This window comes from Delphinus delphis, chromosome 4 (genome assembly GCF_949987515.2).
Source record: "Delphinus delphis chromosome 4, mDelDel1.2, whole genome shotgun sequence".
NCBI lineage: Eukaryota > Metazoa > Chordata > Mammalia > Artiodactyla > Delphinidae > Delphinus > Delphinus delphis.
In genome coordinates this window covers 11,232,264-11,255,334 of record NC_082686.1, presented here as the reverse complement: position 1 = coordinate 11,255,334, position 23,071 = coordinate 11,232,264, and the positions used below count along the sequence as shown (strand labels likewise).

At 40.8% G+C, this 23,071-nt stretch overlaps 1 protein-coding gene across 3 annotated transcripts in view; it reads left to right on the top strand.

Moving 5' to 3' along the window:
- The window catches only part of ITSN1 (intersectin 1), a 230,084-nt gene that overhangs the window by 149,245 nt on the left and 57,768 nt on the right, over positions 1-23,071 (top strand). For 2 of the 3 annotated variants that reach the window (XM_060010352.1, XM_060010350.1), the window contains exons 20-25: positions 7,408-7,655; positions 10,339-10,498; positions 13,909-14,114; positions 14,892-14,974; positions 18,922-19,088; positions 22,400-22,445. In XM_060010352.1, coding sequence (XP_059866335.1) covers positions 7,408-7,655; positions 10,339-10,498; positions 13,909-14,114; positions 14,892-14,974; positions 18,922-19,088; positions 22,400-22,445 — 910 coding nt within the window. The remainder of the gene's footprint in view (positions 1-7,407; positions 7,656-10,338; positions 10,499-13,908; positions 14,115-14,891; positions 14,975-18,921; positions 19,089-22,399; positions 22,446-23,071) is intronic. The other variant, XM_060010351.1, reaches the window with a different exon arrangement.

The following is a 23,071-nucleotide window of genomic DNA, read 5'->3' as shown; positions in this document are numbered from 1 at the left end:
TCTGTTTGCTAGATTCCATGAAAGGACTAACTTGAAGTTTCCGTATTGGCAAATTATTAGGTCAAGTCTCTGTCTCAGATCATGGACAAAAATAAGTTCCAAGTAGTGTTAAACTTAAAAGTTAAAATTCTTTTTTAAAAGGCTTTTTTTTTTCCTTTCTTTTTAAGGAGAATATTGGAATAGTTTTCTAAGAAATGCCTTTCTGAGTTAGAACTAGAAACCATCAATGACAAATATGGACAGATTTGACAATATTAAAAAATTAAATCCAGTAGATTGCAAAATACATAGGAGACAAAGGGTCACTATCCATATTACATAAAGACTCTGAAAAGTTAATATGAAAGAAACCCACAGCTTTAAAAAGTTGGCTGAGGATATAAAGAGACATATACAGATGAAGAAAAGTAAATGATTTTAAAAAAATACAAAAAGGGGCTTCCCTGGTGGCACAGTGGTTGAGAGTCCGCCTGCCAATGCAGGGGACACGGGTTCGTGCCCCGGTCCGGGAGGATCCCACATGCCGCAGAGCGGCTGGACCCGTGAGCCATGGCCGCTGAGCCTGCGCGTCTGGAGCCTGTGCTCCGCAACAGGAGAGGCCACAACAGTGAGAGGCCTGTGTAACGCAAAAAAAAAAAAAAAGATGCTTCTTTCTTTGGTGATCAGGAAAATGTAAATATTAAAAATGAGATAGCATATTTCATCTCTCCAGAGAGCAAGTTTAAGAGTTTGATAATATTAAGCTTTGTCAAGAGTGTAGGAATAGGAAAGTGGATACAGTATACATCGTCAGCATGGTTGTATGAATTGGCTAAGCCATTTGGAGGGCAATTTGGCAGTACCTATTCAAATTTAAAATTCTCATTCCCCTTGACCTAGGAATTCTGTTACTCTCCCTCCTCTAGGCTGTTTTTAGCAAGTGCACAAATAATGTGTCCATGGATGTTCACTGCAGCATTGTTGGTAAAAGCAAACAAGGAACAGCCCAGTATCCATCAGTAAGGGAATAGTTTAAATAAATTGTGATACAGCTAAACAATAAATATAATGAAGATGTTTTTAAAAATTACACAGATCTACATATACAAATAAACTCTAGTAAAAAAGCAGAAACAATATGTATAGCATAATTGCATTTGGTTAAATAAAAAGCTCTGTGTGTGTGTATGAATGTTTTTACGTATATAGTTTACAGTCTCGCGGTATAGGCATCAAACTGTTCACAGTGGTTACCACTGGGCAGTTAGAGAGGTGTCTTTCACGTTTAATTCTATGTAATTCTATATTCATGTTTACAAATGTATTAACATTTGTAATTTTTAATGAAACACTAAAGATAAATCCAACTTTGACAACTATTAACAGAGAATGTGTCCCCAGGCCCGGAATGGTGTTTATTTTATCTCAGACATCCCACATATGTTAACGAAGGGGCTGTGCTGTGAGGTATACTGTATTCTCTTGCGGAGGGGACAGCGTTGGTGTCTTCATTTTGTACCACAAGATGCAGCAAGACACCTCAAATGGCATTCTACTGTATTATGTTTGTGAGGCTAATGATCGGTACCCAACAAGTGGAAATGGACATGTAATCGTAGCAGTTTTTTTATTTCATGAAGTTTGCAGTTGAGAAACACGATCATGGAAAATATGCAATAGAACATTCCTAGCAATCTGTCTTGGTTGAATAATCAGGAGTTCACTTACTTTTGTGGGCACAGTAATCATCGGCTTCTCAGATTTCTCAAACTTCTCTGAAAAGTAGCTAACTATACCTGTTAGATTTTAGAAGTCTAGCAATGTTTTCTGTTTTAATGTAGGCAGTCTTGGAGGGGGCTTTAAAAAATATTTTGTTGTTAAAAAAACTTGATTATCAGCGCAATTTTCTCCAAAAATATTTTTTCATGATTAACAAAAATTAAAGTGGTATTTTATATATCATCCTGTTCTAAATGTTGTTGATAATACAAAAAAATATAAGATAATTCTCCCACTCATATGTTTAAAATCTCTTTAGAAAAATAGGGAGAAACACATGAAAAGGCCATTGTGTGATGAAGTTCCCAATGAATGCTCACTAACTGCTAGGAATGTAAAAGAGGAAAGAAATCAGAGTGAACTAAGGTACTCAGGGAAGACTTCTGAATGGAAACATCTTAATTGAGTTTGACCTGGACAACTAAGGCTTAGATACTTTGAAAATCTATGGCCTGTCTTCTGATCTGGAGGTCCCAATACCTGGAGGGTGAATAAGTCCAATTTGATATCCACAATGTATTGGAATAGCATAAGAGATTAGGGACTCCCCTGGCAGTCCAGAGGTTAAGACCACACTTCCAATGCAGGGGGCGCAGATTCGATCCCTGGTCAGGGAACTAAGATCCCACATGCCACGCAGCCAGGAAAAAAAAAGAAATTGGAACACCTCTGCTCACTGCCATTTTGTTGAAGTTTATCTTAAGAATACAGGCTGATGATCTACTCAGCTGGTTTTAAATGGTGCAGGGCTGAGTGCATCAATCCTGCTCAGGGACCTTAAAAAAAAAACACAAAAAAACCCCACAACCAATCCAGGGCTCACCCCCAGAGACTGTGGGAACTTTTCATCCATATTTAGGATTCAAAATCTTGTCCAGGTGGTTCTATCAGGGAGTCAGTTTAGGGAACCACTGATCTAACCTAATCTCTTTTCTGTCAGGACTAATCCCAAGTCATTCTGGGAAATATCCTCTTCTTAGAGATATCCAAAAAAGGAGACTTCTTTAGCGGCTGTCAGTCATCAACCCATCAGTTCATTCAGAAAGTTGTTTATCTTCTAATTTAGTGTTTCTTTTGTAACAATTTAAACTCATTCTTTTTTCCTTTTCTTTTCTTGATGGAGAATTGTTTTGGGGTTTTTTGTTTTGTTTTGTTTTGTTTCAATGTAGTCAGTACCTTTTATTTCCTGCCTTTCTTAGATTTCTATAATCTTAACATCTGAGCCATTGCTGTGTTGAGGGATCAGCACATACCTGATTCCAGGGGTGGACCAAATCCAGCCCGTGCCTGTTTTGTAATAAAGTTTTACTGGAACACATTCAGGCGTGTTCATTTACATATTGCTTACAGCTGCTTTTGTGCTACAGCTGCACAGTTCAGTCGCTGCGCAAGTTAAGGAAAATTTTGCCAACCTCTAGATTCGCGCTTTAGTTTTAATATCCTCATCCAGGAGCTTAGGGGGAAACCTTTTACTTCCAAACTAGCAAATGTACGAAACGTGCTTCTCCCTACATTCTGCAGCACATGTGCTGCACTGGTGGGTCTAAGTTGGTACACAGTTTAAACCTGTTTGCTGTCCATGCCCTTTGTCCTGCTTGTGAGGGGAGAGGGAATTTCTGTTACCCTTCTTTGTGACAAGGTCAGAGGCTTTAAAAATCTTAGTGTCACCATGAAGATGGCGGTCGTGAAGCATATGAACATTGAGAAAAGAAATATGATATTATTGGGTTTCAGCCACGTGTACTTGAACCTGATATGCTGTGTGCATTTGACTGTTGCATCAGTGCCCTACAGTATGCAGTGCATAATTATTAACAGTTCGTAGACTAGATCTGTAACATATTCCCAGACATTTAAGCAACATTTGGGGTTTGTGCTTCCCACTTTGATGTTTCACTAGAATGACCCCAAATGCTTTGAGGTGTTGCTGTGGGGCTGATTAAATGAAATTGTATTAAGACCAATATTGTTGGGCTTCCCTGGTGGTGCAGTGGTAAAGAATCCACCTGCCAATGCAGGGGACACGGGTTCGAGCTCTGACCTGGGAAGATCCCACATGCTGCGGAGCAACTAAATCTGCGAGCCACAACTACTGAGCCTGCATGCCACGACTACTGAAGCCTGCAGCGCCTAGAGCCCGTGCTCTGCAACAAGAGAAGCCACCGCAATGAGAAGCCCGTGCACCGCAATGAAGAGTAGCCCCCGCTCACCGCAACTAGAGAAAGCCCACGCGCAGCAACGAAGACCCAACGCAGCCAAAAATAAATATAAATCAATCAATTGATTTTTTAAAAAGACCAATATTGTTAATATCAAAATCCCCCTGACTTACAGCCACCGATAGATGAATCTACCCTATGTGTGTATAAGTCCACATTATAGCCAGCCACATTACAAAGAAGTTTGTGTGCTTGACTTTGCTTATTCTATTCTAATTTTATGTCCCGTTTTTCCACAAGGGGATTGGCATTTTGAGTAAAGCTTTTCAAATCCAGGAAGGAATATTTCTCATTTTCATATGAGACCCCTTATGCTTTTTCTAAGTGGTTAATTTAATGTTAGGAGGGAATTTTTATTATAACCTCTGAACCTTAAAATTAAAATTTAATTACTCATTAAAATTAATGGATTCATATAAGAATAGATCAAACTAATTGAGATTATTGTTTGTTCAAGTTGACTGATGGATTTCCTTGGTTAAAAGTGAAATACTGATTTCACCATTGCTCTCAAGGATGGCAGAAACTCTTATTTGCAGGGACAAGGAGCTGATGTGGCACCCTCTCCCCTTCCTGAGTACATACAAGCACCTTTCAGTGGTGAAGCCTGCTTTCTGTCATATCAGGGGACAAGGCTGGGTGTGATCAACTAGGGTGTGAGCTAGACGAGTCCATAGGGTGGAACATTTCCTCAGGGCTTCAGATCCAATTCCAGATGTCAACCAAAAGTCTGGTTAACCAGGTAAGACCCATGTCTCAAGGGAATGACAGTGGGTCACAGGACATAATTAAGTAAAGCAGCTGGCATTCAAGGAGGTCCAACTAGCTTAGACCAGTAGGAGTTTGATAGGTCGTGATCAGGGATCACATTCCAGCCCCTACAGGAAGATAGGAAGGCCAACCCCGAGGGCCTAAGGTGCTAGACGGGTTTCTAGAGCAGGGAACTCCCCATAGAGAACCAGAAATCTCTGTTTACCTAAAGTAAACAGGGTCAAATAGAGGCCAGGCTTTTAGAACAGGGCAAAAGAGAACTGCAGTAGAGTCAGACCTGGACAACAGGAGAGATGGCTTTAGAAAATCTGTCATTAAGCGCGTCTCATATGCCAAGCAGTGTTCTAGATACTTATCATTCTTTACAACAACTATTATAAAACAGGTACTGGTATTATCCTTCATTTTACAGATGAAGAAACCAAGGCACCAAGAGATTACACTTTGCCCAAAGTCAACCAGCTAATAACGTAGAAGTGGTGTTAAAACGGAGGCAGTCTAATTGCAGAGCCCTGCTCTTAATCATGACACTTTGCAGTCTTTTTTTTTTTTAATTTATTTATTTAATTTAGGCTGTATTGGGTCTTCCTTATTATGGTGCACAGGCTTCTGATTGTGGTGGCTTCTCTTGTTGCAGAGCACGGGCTGTAGGCGCGCGGGCTCAGTAGTTGTGGCTCATGGACTCTAGAGCACAGGCTCAGTAGTTGTGGCGCAGGGGCTTAGTTGCTCCGCGGCATGTGGTATCTTCCCAGACCAGGGCTCGAACCCGTGTCCCCTACATTGGCAGGCGGATCCTTAACCACTGCGCCACCAGGGAAGCCCCACTTTGCAGTCTTGAGGCGGAGCGATTGTGTCTGGCTCCAGGTCCTCACTCACTGCTGCCAGACCTTACCTCTGGTCCTGGGATGTGTGGAAGGGACAGGAACTGGGCTGTTTAACCCACTGAGAAGCTGGGGAGGCCCCGGCTCAGCCTGACCTAGAAACAGCTGTGTTTCCAGTGCAAAACAGCAATAAAGTTAAAGTGCGTCGTAATATCACCAATAAATATAAACAAGAGAGAAAAGGCATCTAGCCATTTGAGTTCAGCAGAAAATAAGATCCAAGTGGGAAAAAAATGTCACCTTAAATCCTCATCTGGAGAAACAATTCGGGCTGCCCAGAAAAAGGAAAGAAAGAAGAAAACAATGCTGGGCGGCTGAATGAGAAGTGGCCCACGTGCTCACATTGATACAAGTGTTAGCACCAGAACTGTAAAGCCAAAAATAGAACCTTTGGAAGCAGCGACTATCTCGGGGAACTCCTTTTTGGAGAATTCTCAGCTTTAAAAACTGCTTTTACCCATGACAATAGGGTTCCTAAGGTAGAGCAGCAAGGAAGCTCTCCTACGGACTGAATATTTTATAAATAACATGCAGAATTAAGTAGGAAGTCCTGTATTCTACTTTCTCCACCCCTACCCCAGGCATTTTTTTTTTAATTCAAATAAGCTAAGAAACATTATACCATATTACTCTACACTGAATACAAACAGATGTTTGGTCCCATAGTTATTTGCTTTGGATTTTTTTTTTTTTAACTGAATATTTGAATGGGTTAGAAAACTGGTATTTTTGCCCCTTTTTCCAAAATCATTGTTAAGACCCTACATACTCATTTCTGTGATTTCGAAAAAGCAACATTAAGGTCCAATGTTTTACTCCTTAGGCAGTATATTATGCAATCAAAATAGGATAAGGTCTCTGACAGAACCTTATTTGACTTATTGTAATGAAAATAATTTCCTACTAGTGAATGTAATTGTCCTCATATTGATCTCCTGTTGCTCATAAAATAGTGAGGGTAACTTCTAAAGATAAGCAGAATCATTCTGGTGATTTTGACTAATCCTTTTGGTCAGAATTAAAATAAAATGCAAGCATTAAAAACACGGGTGTAATAAATCTCTGAAATTTTTTAACAGCGGAATTCTATATTCTCATGTGCATGTTTGTGAATATTAAAGTGAAATTTATACAAAAGAAAACTCTAGGACTTTAATAAAATTAATTGTTGCTGTAAATAATCATTTCCTTAATTTTCTCGTCATGTATCTATGGAGCTTTTAAATGGCTAAACACAGCAGCCAGTTTTACTTGCTGTAGAAACCATCTAAGGCTCTGTTTTTTATCTCCTTGTCCCTATGCTGAATAAGTACTGCTTAGTTTAGAGATTTTGTTCAGAGTGCTAAATTCATATTGATTGCACCCTTTGCTTTCAATTTTAAATAATAAACCTAAGTCAAATTATTTCTAATAATTACATGACTTCCTGAGTGATGAAGTCTGTCAATCACTTTCTAATTCAAAGTAGCTCTAAAAATTTAAACTGTAGGCTTTATTAGGATTCCTTATTGGTCTTAACTGCTATTATTAGGGGAAAAAGAAGAAGCTAAACAGGCACAAAAGACTAAGAACTTGAATTATAGCACCTACTGTTTCCTCAGAGTTAAAGTTTAGAGACCATTTTTCCAGACTCTTAGACTAAGAATAAAGTGAAGAAATGTCTGTGCCGTGTGTTAGTCTGACCGGGTCAGAGGCGGGGGCTTTGTTCTGGTAGAGTGTTTGGTGTCTTTAGGGGTTGATTTAGTTCCACTGAATTAAACTTTATGACTTTCCTGCAGGTGGATGAAAGCCAAACTGGAGAACCGGGTTGGCTTGGAGGAGAATTAAAAGGAAAGACAGGATGGTTCCCTGCAAACTACGCAGAGAAAATCCCAGAAAACGAGGTTCCTGCCCCAGTCAAACCAGTGACTGATGCTGCCTCCACCCCTGCACCCAAACTGGCTCTACGTGAGACCCCTGCTCCTTCCGCGGTGACCTCTGCAGAGCCCTCCACGACCCCCAACAACTGGGCCGACTTCAGCTCCACGTATGTGTAGGATGCTACTTCTGATGATTTTTGAAATCCCAGCTTAGTGATCTTTTAAGTGTTGTTATAGTCTTGGGTTGTACCTCTGAGTAATTTTCATGGCCACTTTCTCTGGTCTTCTGGCAAATTGTGGATTGCATTCTCTGACCTGGATTTAACTATATCATTGCTCAACAGTGATTTGCCCTGGGATAAAGTTAAGCCTATGACCCTTGTTTTGTTCAATAATTTGTCTGTATCTTACATTCTTGTGGAAGAAATGGAGAACTACAGTTTCCTAATAATGTGCTTGACACCCATGACAGCAAATATTTAGAGTCATTTCCTGCACGGAAATAGCACTTTTTTTTTCCTGGACAGAAACAGAAATTGAATTTAGTCATGTGGTTTTGAATAAGATAGAAAGCTGTTTCCTGTGAAGCTTTTCTCTTTCATCAGTCCTGTACAAACGTACACCAGAGCGAAGAGATGTGTACTCTTGGCCACTGTTCGTGCTATGCCTTTGGTCATCAGGAAATGGCATTAAAAACAGTGTGTAAGCAGAGGTTTGAAAGCAGAGATGAAGCCGCTGTCCACCCTTCCAGTTATAGGACTGGTCTAGGTGTGCAGTAGTCTAAAAATATTTTATACTGGCTTTCAAGTAAAAGGGACGTAAGAAGTGTTTAAAATTTGTTTTCAAGTCTGATCATCTTTCAGAAGAAACAAATTGAAGGCAAGGAGTCAGGGCTTAATGTTGGAGAAAGACCAGGTGGAGGAAATAGAGGAAAGAGAGGTGAGTGATGACCAAAGGCAGGAGGAAGTAGAGGGAAGGATGTAAGGAATAGCAAGCTTTTCATACTTACATTTTCACATAAATGGTTGAAAGTGCTAAAGAAGGTCCTCCCTATCTAATCTCTGCTAAAAAGTAGTCTTTTATTAGATGATTGAAAACAAGTTGAAATTCTCCTCTCGATTTTTTTTCTTAATTGAAGTATAGTTGATTTATAATATTGTGTTAATTTCAGGTGTACAGCAAAATGATTCAGTTATATATCAGTAAGTCCCCTCATACGAACCTTCAAGTTGCGAACTTTCAAAGACGTGAACGTACGTTCGCATGTCCAATCACATAAGTCAGTTCACGCGTCTGGCGTACATTGTCACATGGTTGTGTTTTTGTGTACTTTACTATACTGTACTGTATAGAGTACAGTAGTACAGTATCTTTATTTCAACCCCAGGATGTCGGGAAGCAAGCGTAAAAGCAGCAGTAATGTAGCTGGTACTGAACTGTACTTTTCAAGGTATTATATTGTAAGATTAAAAATGTTTTATTTATTTTTGTGTTTGTTTTTTATGTATTATTTGTGTGAAAAGTATTATAAACCTATTACAGTACAGTACTATATAGCCGATTATGTTAGTTGGGTACCTAGGCTAACTTTGTTGGACTTATGAACAGATTGGACTTTCGAATGCGCTCTTGGAACAGAACTTGTTCATATGTAGGGGACTTACTGTATATATTTTTTCATATTCTTTTCCATTATAGGTTATTACATGACATTATAGTTCCCTGTGCTATATAGTAAATCCTTGTTGCCTATCTTTTTTGTGTATAGTAGTTTGTATTCCCTTGTCCTGATTTTGATTGAAAAGTTCTGACTTGGGCTTCCCTGGTGGCGCAGTGGTTGAGAGTTCGCCTGCCGATGCAGGGGACACGGTGTTCGTGCCCCGGTCCGGGAAGATCCCACATGCCGCGGAGCGGTTGGGCCTGTGAGCCATGGCTGCTGGGCGTGCGCGTCCGGAGCCGGTGCTCCGCAATGGGAGAGGCCCGCGTACCGCAAAAAAAAAAAAAAAAAAAGTTCTGACTTTTGAAACTAAAGCTTACACTAAAATTTTAAGAAGACAAGTGCTGTGTTTTCCAGGATTTTGTTTTGCTGTGGATCCAGTCAGTGTTACTCTCTTGCTCGATAAATGTGTGGTCTGCAACTCTCCTGCTATAATTCCAGGCTTCTTATTTTCCAAACCCTGAATCAGGATGTGCCATCTATCAAAGGAAATATTCTAATTTTCAGATTTGTTTATGTCTTATAAAGATTTTTAAAAAGTCAATTGAATTTAAATCTGCATTGACACAGATGTGTTTATTTAAAATTATAAAATCGCAAAATTAAAACCATCCCTGATATCAGGACAACAGGTTGCTGTAAGGATACCACTGGTAGTTACCATGGTATCCAAGCACATGGCCTGGTGCTTGCTGTGTGATGATGGGACAGAGAGATGCACCAGCCGCTGGGCTGGCATGTTTTCATATGTGGCGCGAAACTTCTTTTTGCTTATTTAGGATTGTCGTTACAAATGAAGTTAATGATCACGAGAGGATGTTTCTCTGGTGCTTTCTCGTTGCAAAGTACTTCTCTATGTGGTATTTCATGTGACCCTCACAACTAACGAGAGTGGCACAATATTGTTCCCATTTTATCAACGAGGAAATCAAGATTCAGAGAAACGACTAGAATTTGCCTGAGACCCATTGCTAGTGTGTGACGGTCAGACCCAAACCCAAGTCCAGTGCTCTTTCCCCCCTCCTTGTTCTTAAACAAGCCCCAGGCACATCCTGGGTGTATGTTTATGGGGGGAGAAATGTCGGTGCATCAGGAAGTCCTTGCCACTCACGGTGGCGTGCTTCGCCTTCCAGGTGGCCCACCAGCACGAACGAGAAACCAGAAACCGACAACTGGGATGCATGGGCAGCCCAGCCCTCCCTCACCGTTCCGAGCGCCGGGCAGTTGAGACAGAGATCAGCCTTCACTCCAGCCACAGCCACGGGCTCCTCTCCATCTCCTGTTTTAGGCCAGGTAACAGCATCGATGGGAGCAGGGAGGACCTCAAGTGCCTGTGTGGGGCGGACAGATTCAGCCAGTGCTTGTTGTCAATGTCATTTAGGAGTAAAGCCTCATTATATGCATCTGGGTCGGCTGGCAGGGCGGGATCCAGTTCACATTTTCCCAGTAGAGGGAATAGTGACAGTTCAGAGGATGGAGTTCAGACATTTGAACTCCATCTTGAACAGTGGGTAAGGGCTTCTTAGGAAACGGAGAGGGCTGGCATGTCAGACAGAAAATACTGTGAGGGTGTCACAGCATTTTTAATCAGCTCTACTCCAGTATAAAATAAAAAGATAAAAAGAAAATAATGTGAGGAGAGGCTTTAGGTAGGAGGTCAGAGAGTGTTTCAGGAAAGTCGTGGGTCAATCCATTTGGCTAGACCATTGAATATTTACCCAAAAAGATAGACCGATTACAGATTAATGGGAAGCTCTTAAATGCCTTGCTAAGAAAGTAATTTCTGAAAGGATAATAAGTAAAGGAATTTATTCCCTTATTTATTTACTTAATAAATAAAGGAATGAAATTTCTATAAATAGTCAAACCAAACAGTGAAATTGCCCATCTGGCAGGCATTTGGGGTCAGGGACAGTTTCTGCTCGGGGAACAGCCAGAGTGAACACAGGTTCTGGGCAGATTCACGTGGAGGGTGGTGTGTGCAGGAAGATTCGAGTCGGGGACACAGGGGCACTGACAACAGTTGAAGAGGGTGGAGCCCCAGTGCCTGTGGGAGCAAAAAGGAAAGGAAAGGTCTGGGACTGAGAAAAAGATTTGACTTTACAGGGGAACAAGGAAGGCAGAAAGAGAAATTGATTTTTAGCGAAAAGAAGTTGGGTTTTAGACGTGTTAATTTTAAGGTGAGAGGGGGACAGCCAGGTCATTCTGTCTGGCAGGAATTGGGACATAGATCAGATCTCAGGAAATGAGTGAGCTCTTCAAAGGAGAGAGAGTGCACGAAGATGGAAATTGCACAGAGCGTGTGTCTTCTCTGACCTGGAAGTAGGGCAGCTCCTGAGAGGAGCTGCTCCTTTTCTTTGCATCTGTCCCAGCTCAGCAGGTGGCACAAGTGTCATGCTCAGCCGTGGTGACTCTGGTGGAGGAGGGCTCAGGACCAGGAAAATGAGGCGAAGTTGAAGGCTGTTTCCAGAAAGCGGGGGTGGTGGTGCTCATATTATTAAAGGCGGTGGTCCGGGCAAAGAGGCAAGTAGAACATATCTGTGAACCTAAGTGGGAGAAGCATTAAAAGCACAGAAAAGAAGACAGGCTTCTTTTTCTTCTGGGAGAGGAAGGGTGAAGAGAGGTTGGAGAAAGAGGGAAAGGAGTTCAGGTTGTGCTCTGGGCAGCTTTTTCAGGAGGGGCGCCTGAGGGCCTTCGGAGCATGCATAAAAGGAATTGCGTAAAGAACGATGAAACCTGACGTGGCTGAATTTAACCTGAACGTGTAACTGGTCATCACACATTATCTTGGCTTTCTTCAGCAATACTGCACAGTTTGGGACTAGAAATAATAATAGTAACATAAGCCACCCCTGTTAAGATTATTACTCTCATAGCTGCTCTAAAGATAGATCCTGTTACACTTTCTTAACCACCTTTTGAAGAAAGTGTCTCTGTTTTAGAGATGTGGAAACTGAGGCCTGGAGAGATTAAACAGTTGTCCAAGGTCACACAATTAGTAAGTGACAGACTTGGAATTCAAACCCAGAGTCCGTGTTCTGCCTGATTCCATGCTGGTTATTCAGGCGTCTCCACGTGGAAAGATGGACAGGGCAGGTGCAGCAGAGATTTCTCGGGGTGAGAGGTTATGAAATACTGGAGCCCAGGTGAAATGGCAGAGACTAAACGGAAGTGATGGAGAGGATTGGGCAACACAGAAGCACTGAGATCCACGGCTCCGGTGTGAGGCTCCCTGCAAGCACGAGGTGGGGACACGGTGGGCAGAGACTCTGTGGTCCTGGGGGGCGTTTGGAATCCAGAGACCCCTCCTCAGTTCTGAAGACTGGGTGGAGTGTACAGTCGAGATGGAAAGAAATAGGGATGTCATAGGTCTAAGAAGGCGAGAACCCATGGAGACCAACATGGAAGCCGAAACTCTTTGACCTCTCATAAATTCTCCACTTGTCAGACATAATCACAGTTAAATGTCATTATGAAAATATCTTGTACAGGCAAGTCCAAGTTGGTTCTGAATGAACTGTCATTGGGCATTATCCCTTGTTCTTGTCCATTTACGTATATAATTGAAAGTTGATGTTGTTGTATTTTTTAGTACTGTTTTAAGATACTGTAACTGTTTTATGTTACAGTCTTAAAAAAGGTAATAAATGCCTCACCCCACCTTTCCAGCCTCACCTCCTACTCCACCCCTCCATGAGACTAGGCCACATGCACCCCCAGATCGCGCTTCTCCTCCTGGACCTTGCCGGACAGCGTCGCGCGGCCGTGCCCTCCGCCTGGAGTGCCCCTCCTCCGAAGCCCTAGCTACCAAAATCCTTCTCATCCTTCAAGGCTCAGCTCAAACGCTGCCTCCTCTGTGAAACTCCCCATGTTGCCCTCAGGCAGCATTAATCCCTCTTTTCTCTCTGTTCCGGCAGTGAATAGTTGGAACCTCTTCTTAGCCTATTTCATTCTGCCGGGTGGTAGGCATAGTTGTTTGTATCTCTTTCTTCCTCATTAATTATGAGTTCCTTGGTAATAATATCATACTGCCCATTTTTATAGTGCTTTCTGGTTAATAAAGTGTTTTAACCTAAATTATTTGGGGGAGCAGAGATGGCATTTTATTCATCTTTGTATATGGTTTGCATATAGATGTATTTATAGTAAATGAGGATTACAGTGGATTTATGCTTGCCAAACCCCTGTTCCTCTAAAAAGGAACTGAAACAAGCCTAATCCAATGCAAGGTGTATTTCCCTGTGTCCACCTAAACTAAGATATCAGTTAATTACCTTTTGAGATTTTATAAGGTTTCTGCTCTGGTATTAATCCCCCACTAAACACCCAAATCCGATTGGAAATTGGCAGGAGTGGGAGTGCCCTGGGCAACTTGAGACTTAAAATAGAACCCAAACAGAAAAGGCACACAGCCGGGTGCAACAGAATAAACACGACCTCCTGGCTTGTTTAAATAGAGAATTCTAGATGGCCCGACCACGGCTTTGTGAATAGGCTAGCAGATTTTCACCTCCACTTTTGGAAATAAACAGTTACTGAAAACAGTGGAGCATGTGGCACCAGTGCTGTGCTGAGGCAGGGTCCTCTGCGGCTGAGCATGTGCCTGCGTGTGCCCGTCGCAGGGGAGGAGCCGGTGTTCACGTCACCTGAATGGATAACAAATCACAGAGTGATGAGAGGTCCTTTATGTTCTTCCACACAAGGGCGAAAAGGTGGAGGGGCTACAAGCACAAGCCCTGTATCCTTGGAGAGCCAAAAAAGACAACCATTTAAATTTTAACAAAAATGATGTCATCACAGTCCTGGAGCAGCAAGACATGTGGTGGTTTGGAGAAGTTCAAGGCCAGAAGGGGTGGTTCCCCAAGTCCTACGTGAAACTCATTTCAGGGCCCATAAGGAAATCTACGAGGTATGTTTGTATTTATCTGCTTCTATTGGATGAAAACCATGTCAGGCATGAAATTATTGTTTGCACTAGTTAAGATTCATAGATAGGAGTTGCAGGATTGTTTTGTCTTTCAACGGGATCTTTTAACTGCAAAAATTAGGGTACATGGCAACAGGGGAGAGCCTCTTACAGATAAATGGTCATTTTTTTCCTTGCTCATAGAAACCTGTATATCCTGTTTTTCATTGACTTATGCATGAGGGAATTCTACTCTGAGACCTGGAACATTCTTGTGGATTTGTTGGAGATTATGCCCCTCTTCATGCTTAGTATCCAGTACTGTTCCAGACGTACAGGACTACTTAGAGGCCCAAAGCATTTGGGAAAATTTATGGAAGAATGAATTATCTTTTTCATTAGGAAACTTATAGCATGCAACCTTAACATAAAGGTTGTTGTTTAATTGTTCTAACCATGTAGGTGGTCAAAACAAATTATGAGCTTCAAGAAGAAATGAAGAGCAAAATTACTGAATGAGCATCTGTCAGTCATGCTTTGAAATAGACCAATACGTTAGCTGTGTATCCAGCAAAGCAAAGTGCTGACAAACAAGGATGTGAGCTTAGAATCAGGCCTCTGTGGCCCCTTGTGATGTGTTTTGACTTAGCTGAGTGCATCTATTTCAGCTGTAGATTATCAATGCTTTAAATGTTAAACAGTTTTTAAAAAGAAAAGTCAGTGTCATTTGTACTGTTTTCTTTGAGGGTGAAAATTAAAATACTTTCCCCCCTCTTCCAGCATGGATTCTGGTTCTTCAGAAAGTCCTGCTAGTCTAAAGAGAGTAGCTTCCCCAGCAGCCAAGCCGGCCGTGTCAGGAGAAGGTGAGAACCTGACTCAGATCATGTTCTTTAGAAGGTGGAGGGAATCGTGTAATACAGTGAATGTTGGAAATGAAGTTGGATTTCATGTTTAAATAGTTTACATTAATTTACGTTCATTATATTAAACTCTAAGCTAAAATGAGGTTTAGCTCTTCACAAAGTCATAGTACTTTATGGAGACTTTCAAAATACTATCAGATATATTGATCATAAAAACTGAATTTTCTAATTATGTTTGATTATGAGCCCTTTGACTCTTGAAAGAGGCCCATCACAGTCACTAAGGACCAAGTTCTCTGAGCATCTCTACAGGTAATTTGTGGTAGTTGCTATTTTTCTGACTTTATACAGGTAAGTATTAAGGCTTAAAGCCATAACTATACAGTTCAGTAAAACTGTCACAGTAACGTCAGTGCCATTTGTACCCCAAATGAAACAGAAGTTTCATTTCTGTGTTCCATGTAAATAACCACAGCAGATTATTTAGGCCTAAAAATTGTATTTTGAGTGTTTATTACACAAATAATTAATTGCTTTATTTCCTCTTCTTCACGACATAATCTTTTCGATTATATATGCCAATATATAGTATAGGTTTAAAAATGAACAAAACCTACATAATTCAGGTTCTAATGGTAAAAATCTCATGTCTTTTCTTCATTTGGTCCAGCCATTATCAGAGTCCTAAGTGAAGAATGAGCGCTACCCAAGTTAGACAGGCTTTCCATGTTGAAGTATGGACAGTGTTTGTAGCTAACAGATGTCTACACAACTGTATAGTAGTTTTTCATAGGTTCCTTGAATAAATTCCACGAGGGTGGAATCTTTCATTCAGTTTGTTTGCCATTATGAGACTTACATTCCTTAGAAACTTTGCCTTATGAAAAATAGAATTATTAAAGCAATTGTTTCAATGGAGACAGCAAGGGTTAAAATTTAATGGTATTTCAGGTAGTAACAAAGTTACTTTTTCAAGAGGAATTTCAGAAGTAAAAATTTTTTTTTGGTTTATAGGTATAGCTGTAAAACTTCATCATCACTGAACAAATCCAGTATTTTATTGTATCCAGTTTTTGCCATTACTGCCAAAACAATCATTAGGATAGTTCTCTTCATACATTTTTTGTCATCTTAATGACTTTTTTATCCACTGTTAGGAGAACAGGCAAGAAGGTCTTTTAAACACAGCACGTGTAGTCAGTATTATGTCAGGCAAATTATGTGTGCCTCCCGTCCCCCCAAATTCAGTGTGTTATATCCATTCAGTCTCACTGGAGCACCAGAGTTTGTATCCTGGCTCTCTCACCTAGTGACCATTTACTTTTAGTCATGCCTTAACTCCCTCATCTGTAAAATGGGCATAATAATCACCACTTGAGGTAGGAAATTATTACAAGGCTTATGAGATAATAGTGTAAGCTTTTGGAATAAAGGTCAGTAAATGTCTGCTACTCTTATTTCCTTTTTGCTTCATTTCCTGGATTTATCGATAGTGACTTAAAGCAGTGAGCTTTCTCATCCAAAGGCTGGGTTTTTTTGTTTTTGTTTTTAGCATCTTTATTGGAGTATAATTGCTTTACAATGGTGTGTTAGTTTCCAACAGCTGGGTTGATGAATGTTGATTTGTTTTGAAACATTGTACAGAGAGAGGCCTCTACACTTGAGGCCTCAACAAGTAGGTTACAGATGAACCACACACATCCTTAAAGTTGGGCAACAGAAGAGAGTTAAATTCTAACCTTGGTTGACATTTATTACATCCATTTTGAAATGATTTAGGTATTAGAAATTTGAGGAGAGATTGCTGACTTTCTGGAGGGGTGTGGGAGGGCACTGACATCTGAAATTCTGAGAAAAGATACTTAATTATATTAATGGACCACTTATCAGTACTGTATTAAATGTAATCAGATTTCACGTAAACCAGAAACCAGATTAAATAGATGGTTAATTTGGTTAGTTCTTAAAATATGGGCTTGGGAATTGCCAGTGCCCTGTGTTACATGTCTGGGGAAGAGGGTCTGAGTGGTGAGGAGGCCCCGCATAGCGGTCCTCACGTCTCCCCATTTTCATTGAATCCAGAAGGTCCTCGCAGATGCCTGCGTGCACACAGGGCAAGTAAAGCCACAGTCTTTCCTGTCTCCTTGGTATCTTCTGCTGCAGTGTGAAGTTCAGCTAGAGTTCACACTTCTGAAGTTTCTTAAGCATTTCGAAAGTGACTTCAAACTTTGGATCCATTTTAAGAAAGTGACTTTTAAGTGCAGGAATCACTGGGAAAAGGATTGATTGCCAGGGATCCAATCTGAAATGGCCAAACATGAGCTAAGGAACAAGTAACGGAACAAAATGAAAAGGGAAGGGTCAGAATGTTGAGAAATCCGAAAAAGGAATATATTAATGAAAAAACAATGTCCTTATTCAAGCTGCCAAACTTTGATTTCCTTGTGCGGGAAATCATTTTTCCAGTTTTAACTGTGGAGGTGTGTGTCACCAGTGCTGGAGGGCTAAAGACAGAGAGGCTTCTGTTCTGCCTTGTACATTTGGATGACCTTGTATCTCGGTGTCTGCTGGCCTCAGCCTACAGGTCAGCACAGGGAGGCTGAAGCAGCCCCTTGGAGAGCTGCCCACATTAGCATAAGCATTAGGAGGGTTTGTGTTTTTTGGTGTTTGTTTTAGCTTTCATTAGTGCCTCCTGCAGAGGCTCTTATAATTAGGACTAAATTAATGTAGTCCTCCATACTAAATTAATTTACATTAAGCTCTGCATTTAAGGACTATCATATGAAATTTTAGCAAGAAACACTCCATCCATCATCCATCATAAAATGAACTTTTCCGGTAAATGGTGTTTTTTTGTTTTGTCGTTTTTGGGGGGGAGTTTTTTGCTTTTTGCTTTTTAAAAAATACACAAAGGCCTAGGATAAAATGGACAAAAAGTGGAAATAAGAAACGTATGTTCATCTTTCCGGAAATCTTTTATTCTCTACCTAGTGTAGTGTCTAGAACTTTGTGTCAAGTGATCTTTCTGAGAGTGTGAGTTGGTTTCTAAGCCTTAGTAAAGTCAGCTGTTTATAATTCAAAAGAAAAACTTCCTCTGGAATGCACATCCTTCACATTCAGGACAGTAAAGAACATTAATTCTTGTCCTTTACGACTAAATTACATGAATAATCAAATGTAAGAAACTGTGATTTGTCTTTTCCACTTGTTCAGAAAGGTGTGATTATTTTCTGGGATTGGGTAGACACTACTTTTGTCAGCAGTCCACTCTACCTGTTTATACTTGAATGACAAGTAGGTGTCCGTTTTTAACCAAAGAATATATATTTTAAATTTTGTGTTCTAACAGCTTCCTGCCGTCTGTGTATATGGCACAATAGGACTTAAATTTTCACCGAGGCACTTGAATAATGAAAAACGTGTCTTACTTAATTTACATAAAGGATATACCATGTCTAAAAGGTTTCTAAAATGGTGACTTGGTATCTTCAAAAGTGAATCACAGATATTTGACGAGGTCACCAAGGAGCCTGGCATGTCAGTGCATCTAACCCAGTGCTCAGCATGACCTAGGTACTCAGTAAATGTTAGCTAAAAGTGAACGTGAAAACCATTTTCATGTAAAAAGAAACCATGGTGTTCAATCGGGGATCACTGTCAGTACTGGTGTTGGTGGACATGCAGTTGGGTTTTTTTTGTTGTTGTTCCTGGTGCTGGGTCTTCACAGGAATTGTCTCCCCGCCTGCAGTTATTGAATTTTTATGTGCAGTCGGGGAATTTGGAGCCCAGGGGGTTCTGTAACTCTGCATTTTATCAGTGACTAGCCTTTCTCTTGAATGGACCTTATCCTAATAATTTCCTTATTCATAATCTTGCTTTTGCAAAGTTGTCTGGGATTTCTGTAAACGATCAAGCTCTCTCCGTATCTCAATATTTCTCCCCACCAGAATTTATTGCCATGTACACTTACGAGAGTTCTGAGCAAGGCGATTTAACCTTTCAGCAAGGGGATGTGATTTTGGTTACCAAGAAAGATGGTGACTGGTGGACAGGAACAGTGGGCGACAAGTCCGGAGTCTTCCCTTCTAACTATGTGAGGCTTAAAGATTCAGAGGTAAACCCACATTAACTGTTTCCTCTCCCTTTCTGTGCAGCGATTCTCTTTTCAGGGAGTCATGATGTTTTCCGGTGGAACATCATTGTTGGGTTTTGCTAAGTTCTGGAACGTGACAGCAAATACAGTGTGACCTGTAATTGTTTGAAATTGTCTATTGGTGCCGCAGGGTCAGCCTTGGCTTCCCAGAAGCAGAAGAACCCCCCCGCCCGGGGCTCAGTGGAGACTGCTCATAATGAGGCTGGTCTGCGTCAGCTGGGATAATACTCAGGATTCATCTCTATTCCTGAATGTAACTGACTTAGGATTCGGAGTAAATATTCTAGATTTAGTCTTCAGGGTCACTGATTTGAGAAACTTCAAGAAAGATACACAGCAATATCTTGCCCATGTAAACAAAAGTATTTTGGTGATACTGGCCCCAGAATATTGGGCAGTAGAGTTTTTAGAATTTGTATTTTTGCCTACACACTAGGAAGACTCAAGATCTAAGAAATTGGTACACTTTGGCTAGAACTTAGTATCTCCGTTGATCAGAGACTGAATTTATTTATTTATTTATTTATTTTTTGAGGTACGCGGGCCTCTCACTGTTGTGGCCTCTCCCACCGTGGAGCACAGGCTCCGACGTGCAGGCTCAGCGGCCATGGCTCAGGGGCCCAGCTGCTCCACAGCATGTGACATCTTCCCGGACCGGGGCACAAACCCGCGTCCCCTGCATCGGCAGGCGGACTCTCAACCACTGCACCACCAGGGAAGCCCCCTGGACTGAATTTATTTTAAATGCTGTTATCCTTACAAATTGGAAGTGGCTCCCCATTGTTGTTAATGGGGCCCTAAAAATTCAGTTGCATGAAGTGGCCTTGAGATAGCACAAGATTAAGGAAATGGTGGTGTGGGCCTACTAGAGTATGGGAGCCTATCTCGTAGTGGCCAATTTCAAGTTAGTGGGAATTTCAGGTTATAGATGTAGTCATTTAACAGACCCATGGCTGCCTGGGGAGCGAAGCTGGGCCTGGTGATAAGCTATGGTAGTTCTTCCATGTCAGCCTTCTCACCTTCCCTGCAGTTCCTAGGAACAGTTTTATTTGCTGTTTTGTTTCTTTTTTTAAGGCATGTCATTGTTGTTTGGGGAGTTTTTGGTTTGTTTTCCCTTGCTTTGGTCTTAAGAGCAGCTTGCTGAAATTCCCCTGGAGGGATTTGCATAAGTGTTTTACCCTTGGAGAATTTGGCAGAAGCTGGAAAGAAAGTACTTCTTTTCTGTAGGACAGTCGTTGTATTGTCCTCTGCAGACCTGGAGAGGGAAAATTCAGCTCTTCTCCAGGCCAGCCAGTTATATCCAATAAGAACCATGGAGATATTTCAGGGGAGTAGAGGGAAAACATTAAAAACTAAACTGGATTTCTGCTCCCATGCACAAAACCTCTTAAAATGGCTTTACCTTTGGGATCAGTTAAACACAAAAGCCATTACTTGTATTAGATTTTAATAAATTAGAGTTTTCTACCAAAAACCATCCAAAGTCAGTAAGTTTCAAAAAATGCACTGTGACATTTTTTAAAGGTAAGTTGAGTTGTAAAGTGCTTTCTTAACCGCAGCCTTAAATATCAGCCACAGAAGAACTAACAGTGCCAAAGATTTTAGACATTTAGCAGCATTATTTCATAATAATGAAAAAATCAAAAAAGGCAGCTCTTTCATCCTACTTGGACATAGACTTCAATATTATAAGGCCATATCCCGCCAAACTTAAAAACCAGACCCAGCTTCAGATACCAAAATTGACCCGTGGACAAGGGGGAGGTTGTCCTAAACCTGCTTCCCTTCTCTACACGAGCAGGGCTGGGGCACGTAGCCTGGATCAACTTTTCTGCTGCATTCTTAAGAAGCGCCAGGATGGAACCTGGCCATCTGACTGCGTCTCAGCTTAAGTGCTGGCTGTGGTGTTTAAAAGGGAGCACATTGAAGCTGCTTGAATTCTATCCCTGGCTTGCTAATTGCTTTGTTCTTTTTATGGAATAGAGAGAGTATATTTAAGCCTGTACTGGGAAAGTAACTGGTCATTTGGAATCTTCTATCATTAGTGTTCCTTCATTTTGATATGCAGCCTATAAAAATTGCAAGGAAGATGGGTATTGTATAACTTGGTTAATACAGAAAGCATAATCAGAGTAAACATTTTAATTCAAACTTTCCCTGGTAAATGGTTATTGAATTTCAGTATAAATATAGGTAGGGACAATGATAAGTTGTGTTCCTGGTAGATAATTACATATTTTTATTCTTAAAGTTACTCTCATTTAGTTAATTAAACCTTTTGTTTTATTCTGTTTTAATTGGAATACTTAATTTACTGGAAGATAGGGACACAAGAGTGAAAATTAATCTGGAATAAAGCACTTTGCAAGGACAGATTACGGCCTGGCCCCTGTCCCAGCTGAGTCTCTGCTGGCTTGGCTTGCTCAGCTGGTTTAAAATTCCATGAGTATCTATGAAGGAATTCAACCCCAGAGCACTTTTGAAGCACTTAGTAGTTGGGGAAAAAAATGGTCTGCTTCTATGGGCGGTGTGTCCAGCATTACAAGAGAAATTTCAGTGTTTAAACAGTGTTAAGGTTTGGGTAGAAAGGATATACAGGAGAGTGGCTGCCTCTTTGGATAATGGGATGGGGGAAGGGGTGTTTGAATTGCCACTGTACTGTTTTCCTTCTTTAAAAAAAAAAAGAAAGCCCTAAAGCAAATGTACCAAAATATTAATATTTCCATGTATTGTTAATATTAATTTAATTAGAATATTAATAATATTAATATTTTCACATATTTAGTCTCTAGTATATGGAGACTATAATAGACATCCATTGCACTCATGGATGTCTATTATAGTCTCTGTACATTTTTTATGTGTGAAGTGTTTAATAATTAACCATTTGGACATCAAGCATGAGCTTAGTGTTTAGGCTGTAGACTAACAGTCTTCCTGGCGGGGCAGCCCCTGTTTCACCTGACCCAGGGACAGGATGCGCCCATGTTACACACAGTCAATACCTGAGCCCTCTGGGGTCCTACAATGCCACTTACTTTGCTAATTTTTCTCTTAAGAAGAGAGTAAAAGCTACATGCTTTTAAAGTACTTATTTCGCCCCATGTTTTCCTTGATACAGATCATAATGTCAGGAGATACAATGCTATGTTTCCCCGGAATGAAAAGGGGAATTTAGGGGCTCAAGCGGGTTTGTGTCATCATTAATCGTTTTTAAGTTGCTTGACCAAAACTCTTCAGTATGCAAATGAGACCTTCTGCTCTGTTTTAAGGGCTCTGGAACTGCTGGGAAAACAGGGAGTTTAGGAAAAAAACCTGGTAAGTGACAAACCCTGATGCTTATTTTTCAATATTTTAAATGTAATTGATAGTTGCTCCCAATCTTTGTTTATTGGGGCCAGAAGCCTTAAAAAAGAAAAGACAAAAGAATCTGTCCGAAGAGTGGTTGGAGGAGATCCTTTCCTTGGAATCCATTAATAATGTATTTATAGATGGTTATGAAATGTGGCTGTTGCCTCACACATGGAGAGTAGGGACATTACCAGACAATGTTCTCTTGGGATGTGAAGAAATAATTCAGGCAAGATGGTGGGAAGTTATAATGCATGAACCTGTAGGATTTGGGGTCAGCAGCTGCTTAGTCCTCCTCTCGTTAGGTTCAGGAAGCCCTTGTTTGTTTCCTGGAAGCATATTTAGTCCCAGGACATAAATAACGGAGGAGATGAGAGAGCAACACGTATTATCAGAGTGCAGGTCCTATTAATTTAGAAGCCATTGGGTGGTTTTCCTCAGGTACACGGTGAAGGTACAAAAATCACAGTCATCCCTCTGAACTCAGAGTGTTTTAGTTTATTTCAACAAAATCACATATTCTATACATACAAGCCTGAAAGAAGAAAGAAGCAGATGTGAAATCATACGGTTGTATGGCCTGTCTTCCTCTC